This window comes from Aptenodytes forsteri, unplaced genomic scaffold (assembly GCF_000699145.1).
Source record: "Aptenodytes forsteri isolate BGI_AS27 unplaced genomic scaffold, ASM69914v1 Scaffold17, whole genome shotgun sequence".
NCBI lineage: Eukaryota > Metazoa > Chordata > Aves > Sphenisciformes > Spheniscidae > Aptenodytes > Aptenodytes forsteri.
Window position 1 is genome coordinate 1246234 of NW_008795027.1, and position 10868 is coordinate 1257101.

General features: G+C 43.9%; 2 protein-coding genes across 2 annotated transcripts in view; both read left to right on the top strand.

The window, feature by feature from the left end:
* The window catches only part of RPLP2 (ribosomal protein lateral stalk subunit P2), a 28456-nt gene extending 23159 nt beyond the window's left edge, over positions 1–5297 (top strand). Inside the window, exons 3-6 of the mRNA XM_009276014.2 lie at positions 485–612; positions 2434–2482; positions 4134–4232; positions 4657–5297. Of these exons, the coding sequence (XP_009274289.1) occupies positions 490–612; positions 2434–2482; positions 4134–4232; positions 4657–4733 (348 nt within the window). The 5' untranslated portion in view covers positions 485–489 and the 3' untranslated portion in view covers positions 4734–5297. The remainder of the gene's footprint in view (positions 1–484; positions 613–2433; positions 2483–4133; positions 4233–4656) is intronic.
* A 4041-nt stretch (positions 5298–9338) lies between these two features.
* PNPLA2 (patatin like phospholipase domain containing 2) overlaps positions 9339–10868 on the top strand; it is a 33853-nt gene continuing 32323 nt past the window's right edge. Inside the window, exon 1 of the mRNA XM_009276028.2 lies at positions 9339–9379. Coding sequence (XP_009274303.1) covers positions 9339–9379 — 41 coding nt within the window. The remainder of the gene's footprint in view (positions 9380–10868) is intronic.

Here is a 10868-nt window from a genome sequence, read left to right on the forward strand (position 1 = left end):
GTGGGCGCGGGGAAATGGCGGCCATGTGCTCTCCCGGCCTGGGCCTGGTGGGCCTGGGCCTGGTGGGCTTGGGCCAGGTGGGCTTGGGCCAGGGCCTGCGGAGGGACGGGACAGGCTTAGGCGAACGCCGCGGGGAGCCGGAGCGGGGATCCCGTCGGGGGCGCCAACAGGTGTTCGGGAGGCCGCGGTGCCGCTTTTCTCCGGGAGAGGCGTGCGGTGCCGGCAGCGTTAGGCCGGGCCGGCTGCTCAGGCCTTGGGGCAGCAGCGCCGCGGTGTTTTGCGGTGCTCAACGCGCTGCCGTGTGCGGGGCCCCGTGCTGGCAGGAGACCAGTGCGCGGCCTCACGTGTCGTGGGTTTTCATTTAACAGTAGAGCAAAACACTTGCAGTCGGGAGGGTGAGGTTTGCTTCCCCCAGTGAGGAGATCAAACTTCCTCCGAACATGTAACTAGATCATTAGCACTGAAGATCCAATTCTCTTGTTTTCCAGGATGCGTTACGTCGCAGCTTACCTTCTAGCGGTCCTCGGTGGCAACGAGTCTCCCACGTCAAAGGACTTGAAAAAGATCCTCGACAGCGTTGGCATTGAGACAGATGATGAACGCATGAACAAGGTGGCATTGCCTCTTAATTCCAGACGGTCATGTCCCAGTCAGCATCAGACATTGGAGCTGTTCCCTTGGCTTCAGTGTTTCCATAGTTGCCTTGCTGTTGATCTAGTCTTATTTTGTTCAGACGTTCGCTGATCATTACATGTGTGATTTCTAAAACACTGCTTAACCAATCAGAACTATTTTTACAACGTTTTTGTAGAAGTCTGGCTTCCTGATTTAACACCTGTTCTCCGCAAAGATCTCTGTCAGTTGTTGCTGACTTCTGACCGTTCAGTCTAATAATTTTCAATGGGATGGTGGCTACAGATGAGTATGTATTGAAAATAAGTTCTGTTCTGACATAATGTATAGTTTGCACTTAATGTTTAATTTTGGCTTTTGGTCGTTATTGATTTAAAGCTAACACTTTTGAAGGCCTGATACTCAGTAATAAGTTCTTATATAGTGTACTGCAAAGAAGCATTTGTTCCTTCACCAAGAAACATAGGCAAATTATAACATGGGCATTAAAGGTATTCAATAATAATATGTAGGAAGATTTTGGAAAATAATGCTGAAATGGTTGTGTTGAAAAACAGGCTTTTTAAGAAGAGAGTATCTTAATTAGAATGTTTCTAGTGATATAATAGACCTTCAGTCTTGGGACTTAAAAAAATGGCCGTGGGAAAAAAAAAGAACCAAAAAAAATGGTCTTATCACCTGGCCCATACTTGTATGCGGAGTTTCCCAAGAAACTCTTTTCCCAAGAGGTGGAGGAAAAAACAAGTTACTTTCCCAGCTGGAGACAGTGTTTCATCACAGACCTGACCAAACGATGGGTTGACTGAGTTGACAGCATCCTTATTATGGTGTGGAATGTTGGTTTGAACTCGTGGTGCTCCTGTTTAAACGCCAGGTCTTTCGGCTTTGGTATGTTTATGTTTGTTTAGTACCTTCATAAATTAGTTGTTTTCTCTGATCCTCCAGTATCTGGACAGCTCTGGAATTTGTTTTGGTCACGATTAATTAATCCTTTTCTATTTGCATTGGCTGTATCTTAATGCCAGTGTAAATCTAGTGAAGTCTTAAAAACACCTCCCTTCAGGTGAAGCAAGCGCACAGGCACGGCATTTCACAGATCACGTGCTCTGTGTAAGTAGAAGGTGCCTGTTGAAAAGCTCTTGGTTAAAGTCCTTTGGCTTTGGCGAGTCTGCAGTGTTCAGCACTGACTCCTGGTAGCAGGGACTCACCAGTCAGGTCTGTGGTATTCTCTCTTTTTTTTTTTAAAGTGCTTGCTTGCTTTAGCAATTTTTGGCTTTGTGTTTTGCTTTCCTCATCCCTGGTTATACAACAATGGTAGTAAAATTGAAGCTGGGACTCTCTGTTCCAGTGCAAGGATACAACAGCCAGCTTGGCTGTAACATTTGGTAATGCTAGGATCAGGACCCTGTGGTTTTTGGTCTAGGGCTCAGTGCTTCAGAGCCTCCCAGTGGGTATTAAGTAAGATATGTTAACAGTCCCTCAGTGACTAACAGACCATTAGTGGGGTTTCCTAATTGGCTCCACAACATCTGTGTATCCTTCTTTCTGCAAGGTCCTTGGATTCATTATGAATTCATTGTAACAGATTTCATGAAAAAGCTCTCACAGAAAAGTATGAAAGACTTAGCTGAAGTTTTCATTTCAATGTCCTGTTCCTTCCACTGAGAAATAAGGAATGTTGGGACTGTATAAGCAGTGGGATGGAGGCATTACACATGATGATTAACCAGTATTTGTTTAAATGTAGCTTATACTCATGCTGTTTTGAAACTATTAACATTCTAAACTTAATTTACACAGGTTATTAGTGAGCTGAATGGAAAAAACATCGAGGATGTCATTGCTCAGGGTAAGTACAGCCTCTGAGTGTCACAGATAATTGCCTCTACTACTTTGGTAACTTAGACCTGAGAGCGTAGAATTGCTGCCAACTCCCTGATTATTCATCAGTTTAGCTTTGCGGTTGACGACTTCCATGCTGGATCTCAGCTGAAATGACTGAAATCCAGGTCCATTCTAATTCCCTGCAGGTCGGTGCCAGTACCTGCTGGGTTTCGCTTGTGGACCACATTAAACTGGAAAACTTAAGCATGTATGAGCTTACTGGTCATCTGCTCATGATGTAGTTTTCTGGACACATTGATCGGAGAAAGAATTAGCTGTCCTTCAAGCTCTCTGGGAGATTTTTTCTTTGTGTTTACCCACTTATATGCACCAATCATGTAAAACAGGAAGAACAGACTGTTAAATGTAACTAAGTATCAATTCATATTAAGGGTACAGTTACACCCTCTGCGATTAATACAAGCCTCTCCAGTACACATCTATTCTAGAGCTCCTCAGGTCTGGCATTTCCTTTTCTCTACGGTAGGACTCCGAGTGCTGACTTGTGCTCTTACCTGCTGGCTCTTACCAAAGCTGGAACTTTTAACATTAATTGACTGGGTCATAGGGCTGAAATAAAGCAGAGCTGAGGTAGTGCAAAGGTTTCTGATGAATTAACTTCTATTTTTTTGCAAGTGTGTAGGCACAAGGGAACTTTTGGGCATATATTTGCTTAAAGGTTGCCAGGACTTTGCCTGGCCTTGCTGTTACGAGCAGTAACTGGACGTTTCTATCTGTGTGGTCTGAAGACCTAACTGAGTCATTATGCATGTGCTTACAACACACTTATGCTATCTCTTTCAGTAATACTTTAAGTAAATTGTTTCCTAGAACATACTGACATGCATATGAAACATGTTTGTTTACTTGGCTAGTTTATTAGAGCTTGAAGTAACAGGGAATTATTTAGAAACTGATTCCCAGAAATCAGAATACAGGCAAACATACTGTGTACGTGACCTCTGAATGCCAAGGGAACCTTGGTATGTGAAAGGCAGATGCCAGAGAACTAGCTAGCTTTCCAAAGACTAGCATAAATCAGAAGTCAGTTTGCTAATCTCAAAGGAGATGCAGTAGGGTTCATAGGGTGCTGGAGAATTTGTTTAAAATACTGTACTCTTTGCCATAAATACATCCTTCCCCCCACCCCCTTCTCTCCTGTAAGTGTGATCCAGTCATGGCCTCACAGTTCTCTATACTGTTAAAAGCCGGGGAGGAAGCCAGTGCTGCCTATATGTTATTTTTGAGGTATATTGAAATTACCAATTTCTGGGCTATTATGCTGTACTCAGAAAACACACAGTTTTTCTGTATGTGTAAAATTGGATGTGTTTGCCACTATCTTTATATGACAAAATATGGAAAAAAAAATAGGGGACTTTGTATACAGAAGAAAATTTACTAATAATGTGCTGTCAGTGTTCTCTCTCTCCCCCCCCGGGAATAATTTACACTTTCTTATCATGGGTGCAGCCTCTTGTTCCTTTCAGCTAATAGTGACAGGTTCAGTCCATGAGACATAGTATCTGTTTTTTCTGCGCTCTCACTTCTCTTCCTTTTCACCTTACCTCTGCTTGTGATGAGCATTTAAATACTTTCTCTTCTGTCCCACTCAGGTAATGGAAAACTTGCCAGCATGCCGGCTGGGGGAGCTGTGGCAGTCTCTGCTGGAGGGGGCTCTGCTGCTCCTGCTGCAGCTGCTGCCCCTGCTGCCGGTGAGTATGGGTGGAGAGGCATTGTTACAGGGCAGCTCCGTTTTTCTCTGTTAAAATCTTAACAATTGAGTCCAAATTTCAAGGCTTTTCCACTTCGGCAGTTCACTACGTGACTGAAGTGTAAACTGAACACTGACTTTTCCTTTGGGCAATCAGAAGCATTTGCTCTTTATCCACCTTAAGATTGGTCTGGCTTAGAACCGAGAATCAAACAGACTTCACTGTGTAAAGCACATCCCTTCAATAGTAGTGTCTGTGTCCCCTCAGTGTTTATATTTGGCTATTGAAAGGGAATGAGATAAACCATGGAGGCTGAAATACCAATAATATGGAAGCTGAGAACACCAAAACATATATCTTGAAAACCTGTGGTGCAAAAAATGTAAATACTGACCATTGGCTTGGTCTTTTTTTTTTCCTTCAGCTGAGGAGAAGAAAGAAGAGAAGAAGGAGGAATCTGAAGAATCTGACGATGACATGGGATTCGGCCTATTTGATTAATTATTTGTTATAGAGAAATTATTAAAATTCTTTGTTTTAAATGTTTTAAGTTTATTATTATAACCATACAAGTGCTATTGGATTCAGACAGCTGTTCTTAAAATAGCTCTGACAAAGCTTTGATTTTTATCTCTGAAACAGGTATGTGAATTTTATGAAAAGCCATGGGACTCGACTCTCTTAAAGTACTTAGGAAATGGCTAAGCTTGTGTGAACCTGGATGCTTGTTTTGACACTCCTGTTTCTTAAACAGTATGTGGAAGCTGAATCTACCTGATCTTAACTTAAGTTCACCTTCTCCATACTATTTTGCCATCCCATTTACTCAGGAAAAAGTCCCATCTATTCAGCAATAAAAGGACTTTATTTTTCATGATCTGTTTAATCAATTCCAAAACGTGAAACTGAATGGACAGCAGGTCTGAATTAGTCCAGAAACATTTTCATTTCAGAGCTATTTATAGTAATTAGTTTTTGTAAATATCTAAAAGCACCAATTTCATTGCTGTGTCAGATTTCCAACCTCTAGGGACAATACCAATAAAATGCTTGACTATGCTTGGATTTCATGTTACATCCATATGCTTAACATAAAATCTGTAACAAAAAAAAAATACTGCATCCTGCTCTTCATGGGACACATTAAGGTTGGAAAAGACCTCTAAGATCGAGTCTAACCGTTGACCCAACACCACCATGCCCACTAAACCATGTCCCTAAGCGCCGCATCTACATGTCTTTTAAATACTTCCAGGGATGGTGACTCAACCACTTCCCTGGGCAGCCTGTTCCAATGTTTAACCACTCTCTCAGTAAAGAAATTTTTCCTTACATCCAATCTAAACCTCCCCTGGCGCGACTTGAGGCCATTTTCTCTCGTCCTATCACTAGTTACTTGGGAGAAGAGACTGACAGACTAATGCAAAGGTGCGCTTCATACTGAATGGCTGTTCTGGGGGTAGCTGAACTATCGGGACGTGAATCACCTTGATCTGAACAAAAAGAAACTACTTTATGAGGAGAATATTTTTGGAGAACTGAAACATCTCTGGTGTGCCCAGAAGAACGCATCAGCTTGGGAGGGCAGTAAATTTTGCTTTTATAAAGCATCTTCTGCTAGGAGATGATTCTGGCAGGCAACTTACCCTGACTTCTACAGCAGTCTTTGGCTGTCACCGTAAGTAGGTAGAGTACAAGTAGCACATGTGATGATCTTCCCATGCCAAGTCTCCACAGGTAGTGTCAAAAAGAGGTGTCCTGGAGCAGTTTATACTGTGAAGCTTTTCTAACATAGTTGTTTTGGGAAAAAAAAACAAACACGCTAGCCGATACAGCTATGTTAGTTATGAGTCATTGGACAAAGCATGGAAAGTACTTCTGAGAGGAGAGATGGGTGAAATCCAAGTAGGAAAAACTATTTTATCTCGCTGTGGTGTACTGAGAGAAAACACCCGTTACTTCACAGCAGCCAAGGGAGAGAACAGTTGAAAGTTAGATCCTCAGACCTCAAAATGGCTGTGATTTAAGCAACTAACCCTTGCTGCCCTTCTGTGCCTGCTGCAAGACAGAGTTACAGGAGGTAACAGTGCCAGTACCTGTCATCTACTTTGTCTCTTAAGTCCTAGCATGGTGATCTTTGTGGTAGTAATGAAAACTGCTTGTGTCAGACTCATAGTGGCTGTGGTTTGGCACTGGAAGGGGTGCAGGTATACCTGTGTTTCTTTCCTTGCTGATTTCTCCGTTTCAGATCACTGGAAAAGAGTGGTTCTTGGATGTGGTTTTACTGAGAGGTAACCGCCCCCACCCTGCAATATTGCCTTGCTTGGCTGCTGCAAAAGCAAAGTCAATGTTTTCACAGGGAGGAACTGCCCTGTCACACCACTCAGCAGGATTTTTCCATGCACAAAGGAATTTGTTTCAGTGGTACTGAACTATTCCATGAGTTTTACCTGTGGGATGAGACTGAAACCTGTGGTGCCAGCTGCTGGCTACTGTGATGAGGGGAGGACTACAGCTACATCTAGACTGACTTCTTTCTTCGCCCTGTTTTTCTCTATCTTCTCCCTATGACCTGTTAAACCTTGAGTTATGGACCTGATCCTATGCTGGGTGTCCTCTTACCACCTTTAAATTCCCTCCTGAAAGTGCATCATTTTCATGAAAACTCCTGTTGCTCAATCTGCTTTGAGAAAGAGGACAGCTCATTTGGTAAACTGTTCAGAGAAGGGGACAACTCTCGGAGAAAGCACTGAAAATACAGCATTTGTTAACACTGCCACAAGGAGCCAATGTATTTTACATAACCACCCTGTAGGTATTCCCTGTGAAGGTCAGGGGACAGGTCTACTCCAAGATTTCACACACATTTTACAGAATTTGCTAAAACCTCTGCACGGTGAATTTTCCATTCTTCCAAATGCAAAAACAAAGCATTTTAAGCTTTATTCCCCTGTACCTATTTATGAAACAGTTGTCACCTGATGGCTTTGTACCTGAGCAGTAATGTGCCTGGAAGTCTGTTGCAGACTTGTTTGGTGCTCTGGATGGAGTTCACCACTCTGTTCTGCTGATCTCTGTGAGCTTCAGCTATGAAGGTGTTGGGATCACTACTCCTGCTCTGTGGACACTGTTCTGAATTTTCAAGTGTCACTGATGCCTTTTCAGACTTAGCAATGATTTCCAAAGGCAAGGGTAGTGGTGGGGTGGATGCGTTGTATTCCATGATGCTCTCAGAGAAAACTAGTGCCTGCAAACACTTGGAGTGGTGGCCTAGCCTGTCCCCTTGCAGAATCAATTTTAGCTAGAATAGAGTTTTCCTGACTTCTTCATAAAGAAAGGCTCAAAGACATTGAAGGGAAAGGAAAGGATAGCCTTGTGCCTGGAGATTACACTGGTAACTGATCATTACTAAATTGACCGTAGGGGAGAGTGATTTAGTCATAGGCTTGACGTTGAAACGTGTGAGCTTTCCTCACTGGGACACAAATGCTGCACCATCTCTAATCAGCTCTGACTGAAAATCATTCCTTACAAATACTATGGGGCAGGGAGAGTGACATGACATCTTCACTACTTGGAAAGCAGGGAGAATGTCCTGGACACTACTGGAAAGTAATAAGCAACGGCTCCCTGGGGCCACTGTCAAATTAACTGGTTTCACTCTTACTACTAAGGCCAAATTTTGCAAGCTGCTACATGCAGGCAGCCCTGCTGAACTCAGTAGGTTTGATTTAGGTAGGTCAGAGATGTCTGTAGTAGCTTTCCTAGAAGGAAAATTCAGTCCCAAGAGAGCAAGGACAAGGGGACTGCTCCATTGCCTCAGGAGATGCTCCTATGAAGCAAGTCCCAAGTGTTTGCCATGGAATTGTCCAATATACGCAAACATCACAGGTAAGAAAAAGACATCAAAGTCAGGCTTTCCAGTGATGTTAACAGCACTGGGGTTGGGCTCCATGACCAGTGCCTCAGTCTTGCTGACTACAGGCAACAATACTAAAGTAACATGCTGAAGACAACAGTATAACAGACTGCCTCTCAGCTTCCCTTTAAAATTAATTCCCGCTGGCCGCCAACAACCAAGGTCTTACCTGAAAAAACAAACAGATTGTTTGCTTGTACATTATTATCTCATATGTACTAACTGTTCATCATTCATTAGACTAGAAAACAAATGCAACAAAGAGAGATTACATGAGAAGCTGTCTCAGTGGCATCACAATTGCAGTGTTCTGATAGGAGTTTGATACACATGAAAAGCTGCCACGTTAATCTTGCTGACCTGGCTTATTCCAGTATTATGATCAATTGCAGGATTATGGCAGTACTTTCTCATTGAGGAGAAAAAGATTAGTTTTGGGGGATAATTTATTTTTGAGAAAAACACAGTTGTTTGCCAGCCTGCTAGTGCCCGTACCCAGGCAGCACTCTGCAAGAGATTACTGTTCACATGGTTTATTTCATTAACCTGTTTCAACAGGGCAGCATTAACCTCCTCAAATAGGTAACGTTGAGGGCCAAGGCAGAGTGATGTAAACAACTCAGGATGAGATTGCTGTTGAGAAATCAAGTGAAACTAACCCCAGCATTGTTGCAGCATTGTTGTTTCTATTTTCCGGACATAGTGGGAACCTTAAGGTTTGTGAAATGCTGAAAAAAGAGGAAGCAGTGTTGGCTCGAGAACAGAGCTGTTCTTGTGGTTACAAGTGTTAGGGAGGTGTCTGCAAACAAGGTTCAGTGTTCATTTTTGCCACAGATTTCCACTAAAGTCACAGCCCATTGACTAGTTCTTCTGCAGCACAATCCCTGTTCTGGAAAATGCAAGACACAATGTTTTCTTTGGTTTTGGCTACATAGAAATACCTTTCCATGTCATCAGAAGCAGAGGGTGAAAGCATTGTCTTGGTGTTAAGGGCCTTTAAGAGGGTCAAGGCTCACCTCTTCAGGTGGAGGAGATGAGGGCTGACAAGGGTTATGTAACCACATCAAACACAAGGGAAGAAGGAAATTACAAAAGCAAGTAGAGGTATGGGAGGAAGAGAAAGAAGGGCGGGTATAAGGCATAAATGGAGGACCTGAGAGTGGGGTTAATTCTTTAGGTGCTCCAGGATGGAGCTAATATGTATCAAGGGGTACCTCCTGGCAGCTAGGTGAGGATGGTGGGCTCCAGGGTAGGACCTGGAAGAAAGATAAGGCTGGACTCCTGCCTGTCTGATGGAATGAAAGTGCAAACATTTAATGAAAAAGCACTCTGTAGAGGCTGGAGTACGAGGCCTAACTTGAGCTCAAATACTGGATTTATACAAGAGTTACCTGCTGAGTTTGGTTGCTTGTCAGCTGACTGTGAGGCAGTAGACTGAGGCAGTAGACAGCTCTTCTTCCAACCTGGACGGCCCCTCTATGGGGAGGGTACCAGCCTCCCTTGTATCCTTTGAAAGGACATCTGGAGTGGAAGGAACAGGAGAGGGGCTACTTGCATAGCCTCCACTAACATAATTGGTGAAATTCCTGTGGGGAGGAAGGCCTAACTTTGCTTAGTCTGAGAGCTGTTAAGGACAGGTATAACAGTGTCCCAAATGAGAAACTTCTGACCAGTTATAAGAAAACTAATGCAAATAGATTTATGCCAAGATGAATTAAGTCTCTTATTTTTTTTAATTTGATAGAAAGTGCTTTTGCCCCATGTCGATTCTATTAAAAAATTACTTATGCTTTTTGTTTTGTGCCCCCCAAACCTCCCTCCTGCTGATCTTGCTTCCTTGCTTTGAGTTAGACAGCTGCTTCTCTTGCTATGCTGATCCTTTTGATGTCCCTGTAAACTTTCACACTTATCTAGTTGTTTGAATGACTATAGTCTGTATTGTTTATGACAAGGGGATCTTTCCAGCTTCTGAAATCTATTTTGACCTCCTAATAGCACTGGCCTCTCACCCAGTGCTGCTCTGTGGTGAGCTGATATGCCACAGGCTTGCCTGTGTTAAGAGCTTGTGCAGAAGCGCTGCTGAAAATTGCAGTTGCCCTGACCAAAGGTAAGTGTTTTGGTGAGCTTAGAGGCATGTAGAGAAAATTGTTAAGAGGTTAGCAAAGGTAAGCAACTGTGTGTGTTTTGGTGAGTTTAGAGGCAGAGAAAGCTGCTAAGAGAGGGGGGTTGCCTTTCCTCTCTGTTCTTGCACTGTGGCTGTGCTGAGCCTTGCCTCCCTCTGGCTCCTCAGCTTTTGAAAGGGGAAAGCTTTTCCCTTCCTCTCATGTTTCTTGCCCATCTCCCGAAAAACAAAGGACTGTACTTGCAGGAAACTCCAAGAACTTGGAGCAGAGGCGTCCAAGAAACAGCATGTTTTGCGGTGGGAAGACAGGCTGCTGCCCTGGTACGCGGCAAGGTTCGGGGTGCTGCGAGGAGCTGTAATTCTCTCCTTTACCCCTTCTCCTCGAAGGAACTGGCTTAGCCTCCGCCACTTAAGGGAGGCGCTGGTACGGCTGCCGTGGTTCAACAGTCGGCGAATAACCGCAATGCCCACGGGGGCCGGCCTCCCTGGGCTGAGAGAGGGGGTTCACCGGAGGAAGGGTTGGAAGGAGGGGCCGGGTGCCTCCTGCCCAAGGCCGGGGCCCATGCGGAGGGGCCGAGCTGAGGGGCGGTGGCAT